This window comes from Podarcis cretensis, assembly GCF_951804945.1.
Source record: "Podarcis cretensis genome assembly, chromosome: 7".
Taxonomy (NCBI): domain Eukaryota; kingdom Metazoa; phylum Chordata; class Lepidosauria; order Squamata; family Lacertidae; genus Podarcis; species Podarcis cretensis.
In genome coordinates this window covers 17,255,438-17,281,011 of record NC_137176.1, presented here as the reverse complement: position 1 = coordinate 17,281,011, position 25,574 = coordinate 17,255,438, and the positions used below count along the sequence as shown (strand labels likewise).

Sequence of the window (25,574 nt, the reverse complement as noted above, 5' to 3'; positions counted from 1 at the left end):
AATTGACACCTATTAAATTAGGAGGAAAGCCATATGAGTTGCTTAGGATACAATATTTAAAATGTGTTGTGACCTCAGTTCAAAGAAAAGTAGTTGTACTTATACTTCATTAAAATTGATGGGATTTCAGTCTGACCAACTTTCTCTGGTTTGAGGTCATCCAGTCTTTATACCAGAGTTCTTCACTGAACTCTTAAGGATAAACTCACTGAATAACATCTTTGAAACTTTCTAATTTTCAATTGTTCAGCCATCTTGAATAGATGTATCATGAATTAGTACCAATTTGCCTTTTGAATTTTCAATATACCACTTATCACCATTGTTTACTCTCTCTTTTCTTTTTGTGTTGGGTTAATGGTGAAGAGAGGGGGTTAGGATTTCACAGGCTATAACAACAGACCACAAGGGTTCTTCAGCCATGAGGAGGTTGGAAGCCACTGCTTTACCCCATAGATGGAACTGCTTCTGTTGGATGTTAAATATACATCGACAGCAAAACACTCTCAAAGACAAACCATTACCTTGAGCAACTATTTAAAGGGAATGTTCCCTCTAGTCATAATGTTGCCTTCACTTGTTATATCTGGAACAGGAAGTCTTCAGAGGGGCTTTGATCTGGTTTTACGTCAGACTTTAAAGGCCACTTGGTATAGTCAGAATAACAATTACTAGAAGTAAATGCAAACGAATGGATCATTTGCCACCCCCACCCCTGCAAGAGTTTAATATATTCATATGAAATTCCCTTTGTTGTTTAGATCAGGCAACATTTGAACAAAATTTCAGCTGTTTTTCACAAGTTCTTAACAGAGAGGGCCAGCCCCACTATCGGACATACTACTGCCTCAGTCAGACAGCTGGTTTTTGAGGTAATAAAAGGACAGATTATTTTTAGTTATTTAATATATTTTCATTTATTTCTTTATCCTCAGAGAGAGGTAGCTTTGAAATTTTCAGCCTTAGGCACAATGTGCCTTGGCTTGGAGGGGGCGGGGCTATGGGGAATTGCTGTTCTGCCTCGGGGTCCACCAATGTTAACAGCCAGGATTTCAACAAGTCAGCAACACAAATATATTTTGAATGCTCTTTGAGCGCAGAAAATTTGGGAGTTACACCTTCACATGAATGTAAAAGGTACAACACATATAGGATATAAATTGAATAAATAAATACATCAAATATCTTCACTTGGTGCTACAACAGTTTCTAGAAGATATTCTATATTGGGGGGGGGGCGTTATTGAGAAAGCATACCTTGTAATGGGAGATGACTGGAAATTAAACTTGAGTATTTTGAATCCAATGGCATTGATCCTCTCCATTGTAATGCTGTTCATTAACCATTGCTGTGACTGATGAGTGATAGAGAGCTTTGAGTGATCTTGGCATTTTGCAGACTGCATTAGGAATTATACTACATGGTTTGCTTAGCAGCTAAATGCTAGTAAACAGAAAGAATATTTCAACAAGCTTCACTCTTCTGTTCCTTTTCCTTTTCCCCTTTTAATGCACCTGCTTTATTTCCAGGCAATGTGGAGTGCATGTCCCAGATTAAAGCAACCTTGCACAATTTTTAAAAAGTGTTTTCTGTGCACTTTGAAGTGTTCATTTTATGAGGAGTTAGTGGAGCATGGCACAGAGCCTTATTGCTGCCTCTGGCTTTCCACTTTGTCTAATTGTTGTGCAGTATTACATAGTATGAAGTGATATATTGTGGTGCTTGAGATACTTGCTCCTGCAGGCACTGTAGAAGAGCCCATTTTCCACCCACCTTTGTTTTAGCAGGTAGCACTGATGGACTTTAACACTTAGTTGACCAAAGTTTGCTTGTAACCAGTGAGGTGTAACACATTGTGTAACACAATGGTGTAACACAGTGTGTCGTGTAACACAATGTGTGGTGTAACACATTGTAACCAGTGTGGTGTAGTGGTTAAGAGCGGTGGACTTGTAATCTGGTGAACCGGGTTTGATTCCCTGCTCCTCCATCTGCATCCATGTGCTGGGTGACCTTGGGCTAGTCACACTTCTCGGACCTTGGGCTAGTCACACTTCTCTGAAGTCTCTCAGCCTCACTCACCTCACAGAGTGTTTGTTGTGGGGGAAGAAGGAAAAAGGAGATTGTTTGCCACTTTGAGACTCCTTAGGGTAGTGATGAAGTGGGAAATCAAATCCAAACTCCTCCTCCTTCCTTCCTTCCTTCCTTCCTTCCTTCCTTCCTTCCTTCCTTCCTTCCTTCTTCTTCTATCTCACCATGGTCAATTAATATATTGTGTGCTTCCTCCAATTTGCAACATTCTACCCCACTTTTCTTAAAGCCATGCCCATAAACATAACCTGTTGTGGAGCTATGAATGCAAGAACTTAAGAATAGCCTGTTGGATCAGGCCCTAGATCTAGTCTAGTATCCTGTTCTCACAGTGGCCAACCAGATGCCTGTGGGAAACCAGGAAGCAGAACATGAGCACAAAAGCACTCACCCCTCCTGTGGTTTCCAGCAATTGGTAGTGGGAAGCGTTGCTGACTCCAACTGTGGAGGCCTAGCATGGCTACATCATGGCTATTAGCCACTGAGATAGCCCTCTCCTCCATGAATTTAGCTAATCCTCATTCAAAGCCATCCAAGTTGGTGACCATCACTGTCTCCTGAGGGAATGAGTCTCGTAGTTTGACTATGCGCTACATGAAGAAGTACTGTCCTAAATCTTCCAACATTCAGCCTCATTGGACAGATGAATGGACAGTATTATGCCATTAGAAGTATGCTTGATTCTTAACTGCTGGGGTCATCAAGTACAGGGACCAGGTTTAGATCCCAACTCATTAGGTTCTCTAAGTGTATCACTCTTCTTTTGGTGCTGGACAGCTAGTCTTACAGATAGGGATCTAGGTCCCACAGAATGGGTGAGAGTGCCTAGTTTGCCTTTGTATCTAGGGCACACAAAGATGAGCAACATCTCAGTGGTATTCTTGTAGGATACAAACTCTTTCCTGCCTAACACATGGTTGCTTTGCTAGTTCATACTAAATTTCACTTGAGAACATAAACAGCCGACATGGCCAGTCGCCACAGAAAGTTTTACCTTATGTGGCTGGAAAATTGTAGAAAGAGAAAGACAGGGGAAAATTCTTGTAAATTCAAGGAGTGGAACTCAGTGTTGCTGATTTCTGATTACCAGATGGAATGATCTCCCCTCTCCTATCCCCATGTGCTGTTCTGGGGGTTCTCCTGACCTTCTAGAGCCGGTGTGGGGAGGTGAGATAGTTAGCCCTGGTTGTGTTAGCAGGGCTCATTGCTCTGGCTTCCACTAGTGCAAGAGTTTAGTTGAATCTGCCCCATAGCTCACCTATGCATATACAACATTTCCGTTCTCTGCACCAGTCTTCCCCAACCTGGTGCCCTCCAGATGTTAGGGACTACAACTCCCATCAGATCTGGCCAGCGTGGGTCAGATGGGTTAGTTGGGACAGATGGGAATTTTAGTTCAAAGCATCTGAAAGGCAGTAGGCTGGAGAAAGCTGCTATATGTGATAGTTTGTTGTTGAATGTGTGACCTGACTTTATTGTAAAGTGTTGCTCCTGGGTTGGTTTGAAGACTTATAACTCTACATGATGACTTCTTCACAAAGTGTTATTGCAGTCATTATACTGTTACCATGTGAACCAGCCGTCATACTGTTACATTTATTTGCATTTCTTAACCTTGTACAGGAAGCAATGAGCTAAAAAAAATACATTTTTTCAATCAACCAAATCAAAATAAACTAAATTTGTTGAGAATAACTGCCGCTTAAATCCAGTCAAATTCAGAAAATATGGCTGTTGTAGTGTGTGTGTTTTTTCCAGCTCTAATTGTCTTCTCTGACTTCATCTGTAGAAGGGTAGTTTGCCAGTCCCTGTTCTGCCTTGAGGATACCCTCTGTTCATCTCACATTGCAGTCTTTCTTTTTCATAGTCTCTGTAAAGATACAATTTCATTGTGGCATGGAACATTACTGGCTCGCCTGCAGAGTGTGAGGCTGAGTTTATGTCCAGTTTGCAGCATTCCATAGCTTTTTAGGAGATACTTGGGCTTTCCAATTCATCTTTTGGATACCAGGCTACACTGAGAAGAATGTGGATGCTGCTATGTTATTAAACCTTCTAAATGACTTTCAAGAATATAGACTGTGTCTATCTGTTAAGAAAGTCTGCCAAGCAAGCTCTGAGTATTTTGATATTCCAATGTATTCAAGTTATTTGAACAACGAGGGCAATGTTCATGGAAGAAAACACCTATAGCATTGAAAGCATTTTGTTTTTTAAGCATTGGTTTTAAAGAAATTGATTGAAGGATAACATTGCCTCTGTTGCCAGTTCTTTTTTACTTTCATTGTTTAAATGTTAATAGTATTTATATATTGTCCTAACTTGGAGGTTGATGAATTCCTTCCAGTAAAGAAGTCCTCCCTTGCTGCTGTCCAAATGTTTTGAACCACAACTCCCATCAACCCCAGCATGGCTGTTCTGGGTTGGGCTGATGGGAGTTGTAGTCCAAAACTTATGGAGTGTGTCAGTTGGGGAAGGCTTCAGTAAAGTCATTAATTGAGGGCTTTTATTATTGTAGAGTTAGGGCTGAGTAGTGGAGTGGCCAAATTTTCTGCCAAAGCTGAACTTTTTCAGAGTCATTGAAGTAAAAAGTGACTGCGAAAAATTCCAAAAGGACCTTTCCAAACTGACTGAATAGGTGGAAGAATGACAAACGCAATTCAGTCTAAGCCAGTGTAAAGTGATGAGTGTAAGGGGGGAAATCTGAATTTCACATACATGCCATGGGGTCTGAACAGGCAGTGACTGACCAGGAATGAGACCTCGTCCGACTTCCGGGTTAGCGCGATCGGCTAATGGCGGATTCCCTCCGAGCTCCGGAGGGATTCGGCTCTACTGGAGATGGGTCCTACCGCGACGGCGACGCGGGGACCCTCAGAAACTGCAGGCGCGGAAGCCTGCGGACTTGGTGACTCGGTGGGCACCTTAAGCGCCCCCCCGACCCACGAAGAGCCTTTTTAAAGGCTACGGAGAGGGTACAGAGAGTGGCGTGGTGCTGTGAGTAGACCGCTACTACAGTGGAGCGAAGCCGCGAGCCATGGCCGGAGAGTGCTGACTTTTCCCCCTGAAATTCGGACTTGAAATAACCCGTGAGTAGAACAGAATTTGGACTTTAAAACTTTTATCCTTGAATTCGGTACGACCGGGGGATGTGCTAAAGGGAAGTCCGCACCCCCCCTACCTACAAAAGATTTAAAGCAAGGATCGGAGAACTAAGGTGGAGAGATCTTTTCTTTTCGGTGTGATTTAAAAGATAATATTTCCATGAATTTGACAGAAGAAGATTTGTGCTGGAGAGTAAGAGTGGAATTTTAGAAGTTTTTGTCTAACCCCCCCCCCTCCCGGACCCGGGAGCATCCTGTGTGTGAGCTGGAGGAAAAGGAACAAGGAGTTTGACAGCTGTCAAAGGAGCTGTCAAACGGGCAGTTAAAGTTAAAAATCTTATTATTTAACATCTCTCTGGACTAAATTTGTTACATTTGAATCAAAGTGGTTGGGAACAAAGTAGTTATAAATAACAAAGTAACAGACTGTTGGGAAAGGACTATTAAGTAACCAGAATCCCCCTAGGGGGAACTCTGAAACATTACAATGGCTGCAGATGGAAAATTACAGGCAGAGATAGAAAGAATGTTTTTTCTCGTGGGAATACTGCAAGAGCAGAGCATGGCTATGAACAAACAACTTATAACCTTGAACTCTAAAACAAGCAACTCTGCTGAATGCACAAAGGATCTGACTGGGAAAAAATCTGCAGCTGAATCAGAAGAGACATCTTTGGAACTGGAGGAGAGGGAAGAAGGAGTGGAGAAAGTACAGGTGGAGAGTACCAACCAGAAGCCTACATTGCTAGAACATAAAGAAGAAGATCTTTGGATTACAAATCTGCGAAAGATGCGAAAAAGGAAGGAGGAAGCCCCTGGAACACTTGGAACACTGGAATTTAAAAGAAATAAGAAATATGATTGGGGCTTCCTCTTTGAGTATGGGAGATCAGTTGACCTTTTGCAGCAGCTGTTACCAAGTATTTCGGATGGAAGAAAATCTGATGAGACTGTGCCAGAGCTCCTTCGAGACCTGACGACCAAAAAGAGGGTTACCAACAAAACCGGCAGAGAGAGACTGACAGAGACTTGAAGGCCTCAGATGTGAGGAATCCAGGCTAAAAACTGTCATTGTGGACATTTATTCGGGAAGGGACAGAAACCGGGGTAGGGAGGGAGGGGAGAACAGAATTTCAAAATTTTTATGACCTTTGTGTTTGGTTATTATGACCTATATTTAATATAAAAAGGGGGAAATTCGTGGAAGGGAATTTGGGTCGACCTTAGAAAAGGATTCAACATTTATAAGAAAATTGGATAAGTAAAATTTGGCCAAGTAATAAGAACTATTTTTTTAAAAAAATAACAATAATATGTAAAGGATGAGAGATAAGAACTTGCTGAGCTAATTATTTGAATTAGGATGTATGAGGGGGGGTGGGGGGAAGTCAGGAAGTGGGGTTAAGAAAGTAAGGATATGAAATTATACATGTTTTGTCTTTGTCTTTTTTTTTGTGTGTGTGTGTGTTTATAAAATGTGAAAATCCAATAAAAAATTTAGTAAAAAAAAAAAAAAAAGGAATGAGACCTTGGAGTCATAGCAGATAGCTCAATGAAGATGTTGATCCAGTGTACAGCAGCTGTGAAAAAGGCAAATTCCATGCTGTGGAATTATTCAGGAAGGAACTGAAAATAAAACAGCAGCTTGTATGATGACAGCTGTTGGATGTTTTTAGCCAAGAGATGGAAGGATAATAAAATCCCTAACAGAGAAGAGTGGCTACTCAAATTGATGGATTATGCCAAATTGGCAAAAATGACTGGAAGGATCAGAAACCAGGAAGATAAAAAAAAATCTTTAATAAGGAATGGGGGAAAATTATAATTTACCTTGGAGAACACTATAAACAATTAAAAACATTTGCAGGACTGTAATAACATGGAAACAACGGAGTATTTTTTTTTAATAATCAAGGACAATATAAGATGCAGTGGAAAGAGATTAACAATGGAACCCATGGAGGGGTGGAGGGAAGTTCAAGGATACGAGTAATCCTATATTTTTGTGGTGCTGATTTATGTCTGAATGTAAACACTAAATGTAAAATCAAATTAAAAAAAAATATTTTAAAAAATAAAGATAATAAAACAGCCAATACTCTACTGCCTATACACAAATCTATGGTGCAACCATATTTGGAATACTGTGTGCCATTCTGATCACACCATCTCAAAAAGGAGATTATAGGGTTGAAGTAGGTTCAGAAAAGGGCAACCAGAATGACCAAGGCTTGTACTTGAAGAAAAGTACAAGCATTTGAGACTTTTGTAGTTGAGAGAAAAGGTGAGTCAGAGGTGACATGATAGAAGTTTATAAGACCATGTCTGGCATGGAGAAAGTAGAGACAGGTTTTTTTCTCCTTCCCTCATTCCATTTGAATTTACAGTATTTTTCCGTGTATAAGACTAGGTTTTTCCCCTTTAAAATAATGTCCACAATTCGGGGGTGTCTTACACACAGGGACCATCTCCCTCCATTTTCTTAAATCTGAGTCCCCAAAATAGGGGGCATCTTATACATGGGGGCGTCTTATAGATGGAAAAATACTGTATGTACATTTGATGAAGCTGGACGTTGGAAGGTTCAGGATAGATGAAAGACAGTACTTTTTCCACAAAACACATGTTGTTGATGTTTAGTCGTTAAGTCGTGTCTGACTCTTCATGACCCCATGGACCAGAGCACACCAGGCACTCCTGTCTTCCACCGCCTCCCGCAGTTTAGTCAAATTCATGCTGGTAGCTTCAAGAACACTTTCCAACCATCTCATCCTCTGTCGTCCCCTTCTCCTTGTGCCCTCCATCTTTCTCAACATCAGGGGCTTTTCCAGGGGGTCTTCTCTTCTCATGAGGTGGTCAAAGTATTGGAGTCTCAGCTTCAGGATCTGTCCTTCCAGTGAGCACTCAGGGCTGATTTCCTTCAGAATGGAGAGGTTTGACCTTCTTGCAGTCCATGGGAGTCTCAAGAGTCTCCTCCAGCACCATAATTCAAAAGCATCTATTCTTCGGCGATCAGCCTTCTTTATGGTCCAGCTCTCACTTCCATACATCACTACTGGGGAAACCATGGCTTTAACTATATGGACCTTTGTTGGCAAGGTGATGTCTCTGCTTTGCAAGGTGATGTCTCTGCTATAAAACTTGCTTCCACAGGAGGCAGTGATGGCCACCAAAATGGATGATTTTAAAAGAGGATTAGACAAATTCATGGAGGATATGTCTATCAACAGCTACTAGCTACACGGCCATGCTGCACCTCCACTGTTAATGACAGTATTCTTTTGAATACCAGTTGCTGACAATCACAGGTGGGCAGAATGCCCACAGGTATCTGATTGGCCACTGTAGGAACAGGATGCTGGACTAGATATGTGCCATTGGCTCAATTCAGAAAGCTCCTCTTAAGCTCTTATGCTATTATAGTCCCTATCCACTTTCCCCTGCATGACTGTTCAGAAATAATTGAGGAGTGTAGAAAATAGTTCCAACAAAAGACAATGCACAATGACGCATGAAACTCTGTGGGTATCAGTGAAGCCACAGTTCTGGAAAATAAATGCCTCCCTTAATTTTCAATCAAGATTCATAAGCTGGTCTGCAGGCCGTCAGAAGGCTGTAATTGTTTCAATTGTTAACGGTGACCTTCAGCGAAGTAGACTTGGAAAGACGTTGCTTGTCAGTCTCTCTTTATCTGCTTCCTCATTGTGTTTGTTTCTTCTCTCCACTTCAAGGCCTTCACTTTCAGTGGAAGAGAGAATGGCAGCAGCAGAGGAGAGTTAAAGGGAGAGCTGTTCTCTGTTTTGGGACTATTGTGATGCTCCCTTGATTGGCCATCCCTGATCCTGTTGTCACTTTTGTGGAAATGCAACTCATTTCTGCTTTCATGATTTATAAGAAAAGTACATCCTGTATTATATACAGTGGTACCTCAGGTTAATATAATTTATAATAATAATAATAATAATAATAATAATAATAATAATAATAATAATTTATTATTTATACCCCGCCCATCTGGCTGAGTTTCCCCAGCCACTCTGGGCGGCTCCCAATCGAGTGTTACAAACAATACAGCATTAAATATTAAAAACTTCCCTAAACAGGGCTGCCTTCAGATGTCTTTTAAAGAGAAGATAGCTGCTTATTTCCTTCACATCTGAAGAGAGGGCGTTCCACAGGGAGGGCGCCACAATGAGAAGGCCCTCTTTCTGGTTCCCTGTAACCTCACTTCTTGCAATGAGGGAACCGCCAGAAGGCCCTCGGCGCTGGATCTCAGTGTCCGGGCTGAATGATGGGGGTGGAGACACTCCTTCAGGTATACAGAACCAAGGCCATTTAGGGCTTTAAAGGTCAGCACCAACACTTTGAATTGTGCTCGGAAATGTACTGGGAGCCAATGCAGATCTCTCAGGACCGGTGTTATGTGGTCCCAGCAGCCACTCCCAGTCACCAGTATAATTGCCGCATTCTGGATTAATTGCAGTTTCCGGGTCACCTTCAAAGGTAGTCCCACGTAGAGCACATTAAGAACTTAATTCATTCTGGAGGTCCGTTCTTAACCTGAAACTGTTCTTAACCTGAGGTACCACTTTAGCTAATGGGGCCTCCCACTCCACTGCCGCCGCGCCTTTGTCGTGTGATTTCTGTTCTCTTCCTGAAGCAAAGTTCTTAACCTGAGGTACTATTTCTGGGTTAGCAGGGTCTGTAACCTGAAGCGTCTGTAACCCGAGGTACCACTGTATAACATGGGAGCCATCGTGGAAAGTGGGAACCAATAATCTGCAACACCATAGGCGCTGGGTTGCTGCCAAGATTGAAGGAGCCCAGCATGCACATGTAAAATCGAATGCATCTCATGATGCTGCACAGGCTGGTGAAGCCTTCTGCTAGGCCGTGCTGGTCCCCGCAGCATCAGGAGACACAGTGGAGACTGGTGCACATGGCACAAGGTTGCACCAACCTGCAGAGCATCTCCTGACTCTGCCACAGCCATGGGAAGGCCCAATGGGGCCCACTGCAAGCCACAGAAAAAATTGTTTGGGGGGGATTTGACCCTCCTTCCCACCAAGATGGCACCCCTGAGCTTTTAGCCAATTTAGTGTTAAGTAACCATTCTATCAGCGCAAGGATTTGCATTTCCTATCCCATCAGTGGATTCAAGGCGATTTTCAGAGACCACAGAACTAAAGACAAACGTTTGACCTATGAAACCTGATAATGCAGTAAAGACACACACAAATATCGCCACATTCCCATCACATATGAAGGAAGGTGTCTCTAAGGCCAGCAAAGTGAGGAAACAGCCCTATTAATTTTGGAAAGCTGTGGCAGTGTTCAATGCCACTTCAGGAATACTTCAGGAATAGCCTTCTGAATCCTAGCTGGGTGCTGCTTTCAATGGAGCTTTGGACCAAATTTGATCCCACTTCTGCTCATTGATTTGCAATCTCAGGTCCTCCTCACAAATCTGCCATAAGTCACACGGCTCCCATAGGCCCACTAATTAATTGCTTATAGATGAGTGAGGCTGCAGCTTTGAATTCTGCCTTGGGATGAACACAATATCACATTTTTGTGGATAATTTACAACTTTTGGTTCTAGATTCTCTGTTTAATGGTCTGCTATGATGTCCTGTTGCTGTTTTGCCTTGGTTTCCTGTTTAAAAAGTTAACAGCTTTAAAATGAAGTTCTTTGTCTGCCCTTCTGGCAATCTAGCCTTTCTATCTTATTTTACTTTGCCTTGAAATCTTCCAGCGTCTGTCCTTCTGCCCACATGGGTTACCTTTGGGGTTGCATTTGATTCTCTATTCTCTTCTGAACTTCTTTTTTTATGGCTACAGCAAAGTCTTGTGTATTTCAGCTTTTAAGCATCTCCAAAATCTGTCATTTTTGATTCTGCTATGAAGACTTTATTTAATGCTGTGTTCATTTCTCACCTTGATGACCGCAGCTTCCAGTTTTTGATGTTTGTCCGCTTATATCTATTCTACATGTTGCTTCTTCTATTTGTTATTGTTTTCCTCTCTCTGACCGTGTGCCACCTTTGTTAGTCATCATCAGTTTATTTATAAACCACATTTTCCACATGTACATCTGTGCTCAAAGCAGTTCACATAAAAACTCTAAATTCTCTAGTACAAACATGATTACGTAATAAAAAGTATATCACTACAATGTCACAGACACACATATAAGCATGAAAATTAAAGAAACTATAAACTTCACAAATGTGCCAAGTAAAACATAAAGTGACTTTGCATCCAAAAGTAGCTCCAAGACTGATAGCATTAGGACATAAAAACACCCTCCATTTTTATGCCTCAACTTAAAGTCTCCCCAGAGTTCTTCTGTGAAAGATCTCAGGGCTGGAAGGTGAGGCAAAATCAACAGAAACAGCCATTCCCAGATGACAAACACAAAATTATATCTCCCCCCCCCATCCTCCCTTCCCTCTTTCTTTGACTTAGAGGCAACAATCCAATGTACAGTATGCTTATTTGCACCTCCCTCTTAACCACAGAGCATAGGACTTGCCGATCAAGAAGGTCGGTGGTTCGAATCCCCACGACGGGGTGAGCTCCCATTGCTCAGTCCCTGCTCCTGCCAACCTAGCAGTTCAAAAGCACGTCAAAATGCAAGTAGATAAATAGGTACCGCTTCAGCGGGAAGGTAAATAGCATTTCCATGTGCTGCTCTGGTTCACCAGAAGCGGCTTAGTCATGCTGGCCACATGACCCGGAAGCTGTATGCCGGCTCCCTCAGCCAATAAAGCAAGATGAGTGCCGCAACCCCAATCAGCCACGGCTGGACCTAATGGTTAGGGGTCACTTTACCTTTACCTTAATAATAATAATAATAATGTGGGAATGCAAACCTTGGTTTCCTTGGGCAGGTTCTTGATTTTAGAAGTGATGTGTTTAAATCTGCCTTATACTTAATTAAGCCATTGAGAAAGCAAACTGGGAGTTGTCTATTTGCAGCAGTTTATCATCAAAGGTTGCAGACAACTTTTCCCAACCTCATCCATTAGATTGGAAATCACTTAACAAACAAAGGTGCCAAGGATGGGTGGAAGTTCTGCATGCCAAGCATTGCAGAATCCGGCGGTCGTGGATCCTGTCCGATGCCCGTGTGGCGGGGGCCATGGCACGACCCTCGGTGACATCAGGAAGAGAGCCTATAGTTGGATTAGCATCAACAGGCTTCCCCTACTGGTGGTTAACCCCTCCTCAGACTCACCCCTCTACGAGTGGGTGGAGTCTAATGTTCCGTGGTCCAATGCCTAAGCCAATACCTTCTCACATGTTGTAATCAATAAAGCTGTGGCCTTTATCTTACCCATTAACCTTACATTCTGTGTCCACGTGTCTTTATTCCCCAAGCGGGGATCGGGTCCTCGAATCACAACTGAGCCATGGCCCCTTACAGAGTGCAGATGTCAATGGATAAGAAGATATCAGTCTGTACCTGTGCAAGTTTCTTGGCGAGGTTGATGGACTTCCATTTCATGCGGCTCAATGTGGTCCCTTCCATAGTTCCATAGTTACTGGAACAATGGATAAGAAATTAGCTCACTGCTAAAAGTTCTAACATTTATATTTTTTTTAAGGGTAATTTTGATTTTTGTTTTATTTGTCCTTCCTAGATATTTCATTGACCACAACACAGAAGAAGATAGGTATTTCACCATTGATGCAAACACTGGGACCATTAAAACAGCTAAGGTCTTCGACAGAGAAGAAACCCCTTGGTACAACATAACAGTCACGGCTTCTGAAATTGGTAGGTAACAATTGTGTGTGTGTGTGTGTGTGTGTGTGTGTGTGTGTGTGTGTCCCCACCTCTCTTCTCCTCCAACCTCATACTGTCTATAACATTAGTGTCTCACATCAAATGTACCTCATCTGTAGAAAGGACTTTGCGAACTGAAATGTGTGTATGTGTTTTTGTTACCCAAGAAAACCTTCATAAAAACAATTTAAAAATAAAACCCCCATATAGTGCTCCTAAGGGACGTGGGTGGCGCTGTGGGTTAAACTACAGAGCCTAGGACTTGCCTAGGACTCTGGTTTCGCCAGAAGCGGCTTAGTCATGCTGGCCACATGACCCGGAAGCTGTCTGCGGACAAATGCCGGCTCTTTTGGCCTATAGAGCGAGATGAGCGCGCAACCCCAGAGTCGGTCATGACTGGACCTAATGGTCGGGGTCCCTTTACCTTTATAGTACTCCTATGCAACAAGGAAGGATTGTTTCGTGATGGTGGTGATGGTGTGGAAATGGATGTGATTCAAACAACCCTTAACATTCGACCAACATTACGCTTACCATGTTTCTAGCCCCCATTACTGCTACCATGGAATTTGAGGCAGCATATATTGTAGTCTCCCATCAGACTCCCATCAGTGATCAGACCCAGATCTACTTAGCTTCAGCGATATAGCTGTATCAGACCATGCTCCGAGGCATTCCCTCCCCCACGGACTGTTTGGAGCGCATGTAGTCTGTTGTGGTCAACTTATGACTATGATTAGAACAATTTTTTTCTGGTCAACGAGTAATTGCTAACAGAAGCAGCAGCCCCACATCTCTTTCTCACACTAAGCAGAGCAGAACCGATCGCACCTTAGGAGTTTCCCTACCTCCATAAGCATCAGGCAATGAAGTAGAGTGGGTATAGCAACATACTTAAGGTGCTGATAGCGCATAGCCGTCAACGTTTCCCTTTTTTAAAAAAGAGAGCCAGTGTGGTGTAGTGGTTAAGAGTAGTGGACTCATAATCTGGTGAACCGGGTTCGATTCCCTGCTCCTCTACATGCAGCTGCTGGGTGACCTTGGGCTAGTCACACTTCTCTGAAGTCTCTCAGCCTCACTCACCTCACAGAGTGTCTGTTGTGGGGGAGGAAGGGAAAGGAGAATGTTAGCCGCTTTGAGACTCCCTAGGGTAGTGATAAAGCGGGATATCAAATCCAAACTCTTCTTCTTATCCCAAATAGGATTCCTCACAAGAAAAGGGAAAAGTTGACAGCTATGATGTGACTGGAATATGTTTGTTTGTTTGTTTGTCTGTTTGTTTGTTTGTTTGTTTTACTGCATGTTATAAGGGAAAGATGTGGACTTCCTACATTCAGAAGTCACTCTGGAGCAAACAACCATAGCTACTATATGTTATTTTCTCACAAAAACAAATTGTGGAAGAGAATAGCTAGACTGAGGCAGACCTGGCTGCCCGAATACAGCTTAGAAATTGGATCTGGGAAGATGCATGATCAGCAAGCTGCTTAGACTTTATCAATCAGGAAGTTAGCACATCAACATCAACTTCTTCCATATTTCCATATCAATTTGTATTTTTTAAACAAAGTACTCATGAAAATGTAATTTCTTGTGTGTTATATTAATGAATATATGCCTTTATTTAGCCACTTTGCCCAAACATATGCATTTTTGCACACATTCATTGGCTGGAGAACTGCATATTGAAATTCTGAGAAGTTTGAATTTCAAAGAAAGGCTGTGTTTCAGTCCACATATTGGTTTTAAAACTGCAAATCAGGTAGAATGTCCTTTAGATGTGAATTCAATTGAATTTCTGGACCTATCCCTGGTCCAACTTCATTATCTCCAAATGTTGGTGGACTTCAACTCTCATGAGCCCCAGCCAGCATGACCAATCATCAGCTATGATAGGTGTATCCTAAAACCTATGGAGGGCACCCAGTTGGAAAAGTTTGCTCTAACCACTTCACATTTCAATAACAGTTTTGAAGTTTTCAGCACACTTCATGTCCATTGTTGATCAGGATGAGTAAACAAATCAATATCTTAATGGTGTTCTTCCCTCCTGAGTTTATGAAGTCTGAGCCAGAGACTTACACATTTAGCTCTCACATAGCTCTGTATTGGAACTGCCATTACGATGAAGTATATGACATTTGAAAGTATCCTCACTGAACTAAAGATTAAGCCCCGTGTACTATTTTTGGAGGCCTTTACTAATAACCTATGAAATTAAATGTCAAAAAGCTCCTTAAAATTTTTATAAGGCCATTTAGTAATCAGAGTAAGTAATATACGGATGTAGAAAATAAATGGCCTGAGATCGGCTTTGTTCCCAGACAGCAACTGAGAGTGAAATCCTATACCCATTAATGTTTAAGTCTCATTGGCCTCAATCGGACTTTCTTCTGAGTAGATGCTCTACATTTCTCTGCTCAATATTTTCTACATAAACTCTCTGTTTCTTTCACTTTTCTATGAAAAGGACTTATATGGTCTCGGCGGCCGCTCCCAGTCACCAGACTGGGGGTGGCTTCTGTAAATCTAGGACTGTTCCCGGAAAATAGGGACACTTGGAGGGTCTTAACCCATCATTTGTCCTTCTGTGGTTCATGACTGCCAGACGATGGAGTTTTCTTTTCACTTTCATTCGTAGGGGATACTCCTGGAAAGTACTGCATTAATGCTGTGCATAGGTATTTTATGAAGGCAGCAAATTGATTTTTATAGTTATTTCTGCTCTTGGGATTGAGTTAATACTTTGGACTAAGTAAATTTCTACAGTAAACTACAGTTTTATAGTTAACCATTAAGAGTTCAACCTCTTATGAGCCGCATAGTCTCTTCACGCGGTGTTTTTATTTTCAGTGCAGCATGCTTTCAGCTATAATTTAGCCCTAATCATAAACAGGTGTACAGCAAGACCAAGCTTTAATTAAGATTTAAAAGCCTCATTGGAGCTTATTCGTAAAGCTACATGCATACCGCTAGCTAGCTACTGCAGGCAGGGAAAACAGAAGAGTTACCTGATATAGCTGTTTAGGAGAAATCAATCTCAATACCATCAGACTTTCTCAATACCATCAGACTTCAATGTTGCCTTCTTATACATTATTTATTTGGCATAGGTGAATAAATGCTATATTACAAAAGGACAGTAAGAATAGTGATGTTTTCCATTAAAATGGGATTGCTTGATGCAATGATGTAATGCTGTACAAAATGGCATTTTGTCTACAATTCTGCCAACCGGAATATATATGCATAATTGCATATACAGACAAACAGAAAAGATGGTGCCAAAATTAAGTTCTTTTCTACCTGGTTGATTTCAGTAAGAGAGATTTAAGCACATTTCCCGCCAAACACACCCTCAGCTGGTATTAAGCAATTGGCTTAGGCTAGACTTGGTTTTGCTATCAAATATTTCATTTATGCCTTCAGTCTTTTCACGCTCCCTCTGCACAAAAATAAGATGACAGACAAGAAATGCTAAATCAAGTCTGGAATTGGACAAGGAGCAAGTGCTGAGCTCAAAGCATTGGGCTGGTGGGCCTCTGTCACCTTTTATCTCTCGGAAGACACACCGCCATATGTTGCACCATCTGCAGCTCTTTTATAGCCTCCTCTTAGAAACCATTTGCAATCTCAAAGCAATGCACTGAATGTGAGGAAGACAAAACAGGTGGCTCAGCACAAGGCCATCTCTCTCGAACGACAGCGCTGGCTTGCAGTCTTCAGTGTTAAGACAGAGAAATGCTATTGGGTGACAGAGAGGAGGGGGAACTGCTCAACGCCTACTTTGCCTCTGCCTTCTCCCAAAAGGAAACCTGTCCCCAACGTGATGATAACAGAATAAATGATGCAAGGAGGCAACTGCAGTGCAAGATAGCAAAACAGGTGGCAAGGAAACACCTAGCTACTTTAAATGAATTCAAATCTCCAGGGCCTGATGAGCTGCTCTCTCCTGTTCTTCCGATGCTTTCATTATGTAGCACCCTGCTTGTGGTTAACGCTTAGCTGGAATGAAATATTCAACGCAGCAATAGAGAAATTAAAATAATAATTTATTTGTCAGACAAATAAATATGAGGCACAGTGGTATATGGTTACCAAGCTCTGGCCTGGCCTCTTGCCATTCTGGCCAGCACTTATATTTCCTTAATCCAGCCCCCTTGCTCCTCCTGTGGCTGCCTCTGTCCAATCAGCCTGGTTGAAATTCCTATTGGCTGTTTGCTAGAACCAATCACAAAAGATACACCCATTTCCTTCTGTGCTTTTATGGGAAACAAAAAGCTATATATTCTTCTATCTATAAATGACAAATAAGTAGTAATATATCTTACATGTGTCTCACCAAGGAACCTTAATTACCAACTCACCTCGCCCTATTGCCCTCCAAAACAGATGGTTTAATCTCAAATTTTTATCTTAAACAGATGTCAAGGATCATCATTGAAAGATCTCCTTCCTTTGGAGGTCTCTAAACAAAAGCTTGACAACCATATGTGCTCTAATGATGTTTCCTGCTTGGCAGGGGGGGGGGGGGCTGGGCTGGTGGCTGATGGCCCCTGTGATCTCTTCCAACTATATGAAATAAGAATCTAGCATAAGGATTTAACATTTCTTAGCTTCTAATTCCTTTGCATAATTACATTTAAGCCAATATATTTAATACATAACATAAATAACCTTTTAAAAGGAAAAGAAATCTTAAAAGGATCTCAGTTTAAGAAAGAAACAACTTTAGAAAAAGACTTCCCAAAATACTCTCTTCCTTTCTGCCAGCTAGATGCTTTTTTCACTGCTCTTGACCTTTCAACCTTAGGAAAATATGGCTCAAGTTGAATGGGAGGCACATGGTTTTATTTTACTATTTACCCACTCTTAATTATGTTTTTCTCTGCTTTTTTATCTTCTGCAATATGTAGGGTCAGTGTAACCTTGGCTGTCAGCCTGTAATTCCCTTTGACTTTGAGAATTGTTTTCTGCTATAAATCAGGGGGCCCCCTTGTCTAGGAGGAAAAACATTTTGCCAAGGTTCTTAGGCAGCTGCTCTTCTGCCTGGCATGAAACATTTGAAGATCTTTAAGCTCATTTTAAAATACAGGCCCTGATCAAGCCTCAATAAAAATGCAGGCTTATGATTAGATGCCTCAATTATACAGTGGTACCTCGGGTTAAGTACTTAATTCATTCCAGAGGTCCGTACTTAACCTGCAACTGTTCTTAACCTGAGGTACCACTTTAGCTAATGGGGTCCCCTGCTGCTGCCGTGCCGCCAGAGCACGATTTCTGTTCTCATCCTGAAGCAAAGTTCTTAACCTGAAGCACTATTTCTGGGTTAGCAGAGTCTGTAACCTGAAGCGTATGTAACCTGAAGCGTGTGTAATCCGAGGTACAACTGTATATTTTAAGGCACCAGGCAAACATGTTCCTCTTCCACCAGGCCTTTGGCTGATTAATATTCCACAGCCTTTTAAATATGTTTGTGGGAGGGTGGGTGTTTTGTTTTGCTTTACTATTTTGTTGCTTATTTGTGCTTTAGTGTTTTTATCTTGTGAGCCACCCTGAGATCTTTTGATGAAGGGCAGTATATAATTCTAATCAAGCAAGCAAGCAAGCAATAAAATAAGTTTCTGATCATAGCCAGGCTCTGAAACCATCAACTGCGGCTAAGAATAATGATGGTTTCAGGTTTGCACATGACGACAAACCACAGTTAGTTAAAGACAGAAGCAAAAGTTTCCAATCTCCTCATTCTGGTTACACTGGAGGATGTAGGGGCAGTGGCCCAGAAACTGAAAGTAGGTCCTGCTTCCATATCCTCCCCTCTGCTCTAGCAAGGTGGAATTGCAGCTAATCGATGACAGTGCAGAGATAGTAAGAGGGAGTCAGATTGCTGCCTTTGTCCATTGAACATAAATATACGGAACGGTTATCCCCAGTCTCTCCTTGAGAGCACGTGTTCACTCAAGGCAACATCTCCCATCCAAATGCTATTCAGATTCAAACGTGAAAAGTGAAAGTTCCCTCAATTTCCAAATTATAATTTCCATCTATTTAGGCTTATACAGTGGTACCTCGGGTTACATACGCTTCAGGTTACATACACTTCAGGTTACAGACTCCGCTAACCCAGAAATAGTACCTCGGGTTAAGAACTTTGCTTCAGGATGAGAACAGAAATCGTGCTCCGGTGGCGTGGCAGCAGCAGGAGGCCCCATTAGCTAAAGTGGTGCTTCAGGTTAAGAACAGTTTCAGGTTAGGAATGGACCTCCATTACAAATTAAGTACTTAACCGTAGGTAAGTACTTATGTCACACCATAATAGTTCTGGGTAGCTTTTTAAAAAATCTTATAAAGAATATCCATTTACCCTATGCTCTATGAGGTAAAAGGACAGAAAATGTTCTGAAATTTCTATACAGAAGAAAATGATAAAAGTGGACCTCCAGCAATGGAGGTTTATTTCTGAAAGCAATCCTATAAATGGATTGTTTGCAAAGATCTAGCCAGGACCTCTCTTTCAGATTCTTTTTGTTTGTTTCAGAAGATGCTGAGCATAGCTGTAGAGAACAGGTGCAAAGAAAAAGGACCTGAGACAAACAGAGATACCCGAAGAACGAAAATGTCAGATTACCACAGGCTTTATTAAGCTCTGACTGTTTGAAATGCCAAAGTATAAGAAAAATGACCACAGGAAAGGCAGCTGTGTCTGCACACAGCTTTGATCTCCACCTGTCCTATGAAAGAAAAAACGATCTAGAGCAACTGTATAATTTTATAAGACATTCAGAATCCTCCAGGGTATAACTATGTAAGCAATAGGAAAAGAGAAACATGAATTGTGTTTTGGGGCGGATTTTTTTAAAAAGGTTTTTTTCTTCCAGAATTGTGTACTAAAAATTAGGTATTTGTTAGCTGGTTGTCAAAGGGAAAGCACAAATGAAAAGAAAAGCAACTACTCATTGCTATGTGGATAAAATCTTCAATGCTGCATGCCAGAGGAAATGAAAACAATTTGAAGAAAATGCAGTCTGTACAATAGCCCAGCAAGGTAGCGACATTTTCAAAGGCACTTTGAAGCGGGAGCAATGAATTCTAATCAAAATAAAGAAGACTGGAACATGCAAAACAGCAGGCAACCTTTCTCAGCAGTTCCTCCGAAGCAGAGACAAGCCACACAGATCTCAATCCGAAACTTAAAAACACCAGCAGAACCAGAAATGTGAATAAGATTACTGCTTATGGGGATGGTAGTGGTGGAGAATTTAGCAATCACTCCCCTGGCTCAGAACTTCACTTACACTGTAGTACAAAGCTGGAGTTTGGTGCATTAGAAACCTCTCTTTTCTTTTTTCCCCAACCATGATGGTAATTCTGTGCATGTATTGCATTGGACAAATGGAGGTGGATGGGAAAGCCTCTGCAGTCAAGGGAATTTGGTGTACACATTGACCAGATGTCAATAAACCAACCAGGGTTTATTATGACATGAATGAGTCTAGCCTCATCTTAGATTCACATGCTCCCTCTTGGGCACAGCAACAAGCAGTCTGGAAGATTTCACTTTTTTCTTGATTAACCTCAGTTTACCAAGTCACCCAAACCTGATAAACTGTGGTTAATTGAGATTGGAAACAAAACCTTCTGATTTCCTTGCAGTCACACCAGATGAAGAAAAGGTAAAGGAGAGCACTAAAGTTCAGGGGAAGGCCAGGCTTGATCTCATCACAATAAATAGCAGTTTCCATAACTCTCAAATGCTGCAATTGTAGCTCTCCTAACTTCTAACCTGAGTTCACAATTACTGTGTATCAGGGATTGATGAAACAGTCTCAATCTGGTCAATCAGAACTGGATTACAAAGTCCATTCCCTTCTAATTCTTTTAGGATCTTTTAGGGTAAATCCTAAATGAATCCATACACTTTCGGTAATTTAAATCGTTTTGGAGTAGCTTACATGGTAGTTCAACAGTGTCTCTGGTCCTTCCTTCCGTTCAACAATCATTTCTAGCTCTTTGTGGCAGCTTGCAGCAGCTAGAAAACATGGCAGCTGCCAGACTTATTGAAAACATTTGACTAAAAGACTTCTGGAAGTGGAGCTTTTCCTTTGAACAATTAGCCAGGAAGCATTGTCATTCAAAACAAATGAAAATTTCCCCATTTTTTTGTCCTGGAAAAAACCCAGTTTTTGTTCTGGTCTGTGCTCATTCTTCTGTTGTTCCCCAAACAACAACTTATCAGGTGATTTTAATATCTGATATCTGATAATTAAAGCAAATGAGTTCAACCTTTCATTGTTCAAACTTCATTACAGGATTGCAACTCAAACAGATAATGCAAAATTCATTCGCACACATAATTGTTACAGCATGTTAATCACCTAAACTGCCTTGTATTTGGCAGAGATTGCTGGATGATTGCCTATGCAGTGACAATGCTAATGTAACCATTTGGTTGGTCCTAGTGGCCAGATTTACTGTCTGGTGGATTATCTCAAGGACAGCCTCTTTCAAATGCTGCTGCTATTTCCTTTTCACTTTTTTCTAACTGATTTGTTTCAGACACCAGAGGCAGAACATGAGCTGCCAATCCACAGGCCTAATCTGGCCCACCATACATTCCCTAGTGGTCTTCTAGAGACCCAGAGACCAATTGATCTATGGTGGTTTGTTCACCCACAATTGCCAGCACACCAGGAAGAAGAGTCGAGACAACCAAATGTGGATAAATAGGTTATATTTATTATATATAACAACTTGAGGACCTGCAAAACAAACTAACTAGTCATATTCATCCAATGTAACCAAATCAAATTAAGTCTCAGCAGGTGTTCATTAATATATTGGGGGTGGGGAGGTGATTTCTACTCCCATTACCTGGGCAAGGAAACTTTGCTTGAACTGAGGTTTCCTAAGATTGCACTGAGGGTCATATTGGGTTTGCTATGATTTTCACTCAGTATGATCCTCCTCCAGCTGTCAATGCAGTGTAAGACACAGGAAAAAGACAAATTATATCTAAAACAAAGTTCTAAAATGTAAACAACTATGAAGTCATCATAAAATTAGAAAACTCTTAACCAAATTCTTAAGCACATAAACACACTTTTTTTTTTACCATGCATCTAAAAGCTAGAATGAAGGGGCTCATCAGGCCTCCCAGGGGATGGAGTTTCAGAGGAGAAGTACCACTATGGAGATGAAATGCAACTTGTAGCCTATGCTCCTTCTTCCAAAGGACATGGCAAACAACAGGTAGTCCTGAATTTAGTTAAACATGTCAGGGAGAGTCCCCTCTCATTTATTATATAGTGGTTGAACAACTTCAGTTTCATTTCGAGGTGATGAATGTAACAAGGAGACCATTTTCTGCTGACATGCTTTCATTGACACTGTGTTCAGACTACTTTGATCGATGAACTTGAAGCATCTTTGCAGAGAACAAATCTGCGCTCCACCATTAAAGTTATGTGCAAAGAAACGTAAGAGGTTCAGACACAAGACCTAGGACCTTTTTATCAACTCCAGTTGTTTTGTTCTGTGTGTACCCTATCAAATAAATATAATTTACAACAAAGTCCTTTCAACGGTAGAAAAGACTGCCCTATTTTCTGTTATGGTTTTAGCAACCACAAAGCAAAACTTCCATTGAAGTTTATCTTGCAGCGTACAAATGAAAGAACAGGATCCTTTTGAAAGCATCTGCAATAAATCAGAACAATGTTGTCCTACACACCTACTGAGCTGAAGCTAGATCAATATATAATGAGTTGTTTTATGTGTAATAGGACAAAGAGCTTTAATGGTAAGCACTGGCATTATGAAATTAAGAGCCAATTCAGTTGTGTAGCTGTGCAGGAGATTGCTTGTTTGAAGCTATTCTGACATGTTCCTGGTTGGCTCACACAATGAGGGCCCTCTTGAGCTTGTTTTATTTCCAGGAACTTTATTATTGCACTGCGCCAACAGTACACCATTATTTCTAGTATGGCCCGGCAAAGACTACGTAATCCCTTCCGTAACAAGTGGTTCTCCGGATGTTGCTAAGCTAAAACTCTCAACATCTGTGGCCACTAGCAAGTTGGCTCAGTTGATCATTAGGGCAACAAATGAGCTTTAGATCAGGCTTGGCAGCAAACTAACAGTCAGTGCAGTTTTTTTCGAAGTTGTGTCATATGCTTACAACCTTTTTATGATAAAACCCAACTCCAGCTGGCTTAAAATATATTGTAAGCCATATATACAATTGATATCTTCTAAATATATGTAACAGTACAATTAAAAAGCAATTTTAGCAATAAAAAAGCATCCTAGCTAGCTAGCTATTAAATTTGTATTCCTTCCAAAGATGCCCAGAGTAGCAAACCTAAAAATGTTAAAATAATACATTTTTTAAATAAAATAAATCTTTACCCTCATCCACATTTTACTATTTCTTCCTTTAAAAAAACCCCAGCTAATCTATTCCTGATTTTTGTTCAACTTTGATATGACACCATAACATCAAATAAAGCCATTTGATTAATTTCTGGCCCACAACATGAGAGTGTACAATTGACTCTGAAATTTTCTCCTGTTTTTTCTCTCTCTTCACTACCGTGTAATACCCTTGGATGTCATAAACCTGTAGTTTAACCTTCAAGTCTTGACTTTGATTTCTGTTTGCAAAAAGCCAGTGAGACTTCACAAACCACATCTTCATAAGGTTGCCATATCAGTCTGGTTCTGCTGTAGCATGTCGAATATCTGACAAGCCATTGTTTTACATCAAGTTCTGAACACCACTTTCAGTGCCAGAAAATTGCTTTGAGGGCAAGCTGCAAGGGTGTAAGTGTCTTCTGAAAGCTGGATCACTTTATTCTTTTGTATTTTACAGAAAGTCCTGGCCTCCTGAGCCATGTCCCCGTTGGAATAAAAATTCTTGACGTCAATGACAACCCTCCAGAGCTTGCTGAAGACTATGATGTAGTTGTCTGTGAGAATGCAAAGCCGAACCAGGTAACCTGATAGTCGCACTTAATATCATATTTTAAAGGCACATAATTTTTTTTAAAGTGTTTGTTTAATAGAGGAGACTGTAGATGTATGTGTATACAGCCATGTGATTCAAATATGTAATTTGAATTATACATTTCAGACTGCAGTAGAGATCTACAGGACAACATACAGTGTTTATATATATATATACACAGGGTTGTACTTAACCAAGTCCTATTCAGAGTACACCTATTGCAGTTAATGATCCTATGTTAGTCATGCTTATTAACTTTAGTGGGTCTGAATAGGACCAGGACTGAATACCACCAGATAGATAGAAAGATAGATTTAGAGCTTAAGAATCCAAAACCTTTCATAAGAAATACACAGTAATCAATCTCCTGAACATACTGTATGCAATGAAGAGGCCAGATAGATATCCCTTTCGGAGAGAATCCCAGAGGGCATGGGCCACAGAGAAGGCCATGCACCTCATAGCCAGAGGAAGAAGCTTTCAGAAGATATACTCATTTGGAAGAAGACATTTCCTGATGAAAGTTGGTCCAACAATGTGCAGGAGTTTTTTTAATGGCTTTGTGAATAGCACACAGAGGCATGCTGATGAGAAGTGGATTTCTTTGAATACTGCAGCAATGGCATCCCAGCAGTTTGTCCATGTCAGCTACATCTCCTCTAAAGTCCTGTAACTTGTACAACTGTAAATTAACTTTTTGCTGCTGTGGGCTCCTTAAAGGGTGACTAGGCATGGAACTCTCACTTCATATTCCCATACTTGTTTGACATCATTTTTCCTGGCTAAGTTGTTTCTGATGTTTTGGAATTGCTAAGGATATTATTATTATTATTATTATTATTATTATTATTATTATTTGTACCCCGCCCATCTGGGCGCTTGCAACAAAGATTAAAAATACATTAAAACATCAGTCATTAAAAACTTCCCTAAACAGAGCTGCCTTTATATGTCTTCTAAAGGCGCTGTGGGTTAAAGCCTCAGCGCCTAGGGCTTGCCGATCGAAAGGTCGGCGGTTCGAATCCCTGCGGCGGGGTGCGCTCCCGCTGCTCGGTCCCAGCGCCTGCCAACCTAGCAGTTCGAAAGCACCTCCGGGTGCAAGTAGATAAATAGGGACCGCTTACCAGCGGGAAGGTAAACGGCGTTTCCGTGTGCGGCTCTGGCTCTGGCTCTGGCTCTGGCCAGAGCAGCGATGTCACGCTGGCCACGTGACCTGGAAGTGTCTCCGGACAGCGCTGGCCCCTGGCCTCTTAAAGTGAGATGGGCGCACAACCCCAGAGTTTGTCAAGACTGGCCCGTACGGGCAGGGGTACCTTTACCTTTACCTTTAAATATCACTACCGAGAAGGCCTTCTGCCCGGTTCCCTGTAACTTATTATTAATTGAATTTATATACCATCCTATACCTGGGGGGGGGGGGTGTCTCAGGGCGGTTCACAGAATGAAATCAAGATATAAAATCACACACACACACAATTTTTTAAGGGCATAGGTTGGCAAGTGCAAATGCACAGAATAAAATGCATCCATTTTGAATTGTATTCCAGCAATCTGCTGATGTGGGTGGATGACGGAGGTTTT

General features: G+C 41.4%; 1 protein-coding gene across 6 annotated transcripts in view; it reads left to right on the top strand.

Moving 5' to 3' along the window:
• The window catches only part of CDH18 (cadherin 18), a 639,311-nt gene that overhangs the window by 600,470 nt on the left and 13,267 nt on the right, over positions 1-25,574 (top strand). For all 6 annotated transcript variants that reach the window (XM_079984961.1, XM_079984957.1, XM_079984956.1 and 3 more), the window contains 2 exons: positions 12,843-12,979; positions 23,859-23,980. In XM_079984961.1, the coding sequence (XP_079841087.1) occupies positions 12,843-12,979; positions 23,859-23,980 (259 nt within the window). The remainder of the gene's footprint in view (positions 1-12,842; positions 12,980-23,858; positions 23,981-25,574) is intronic.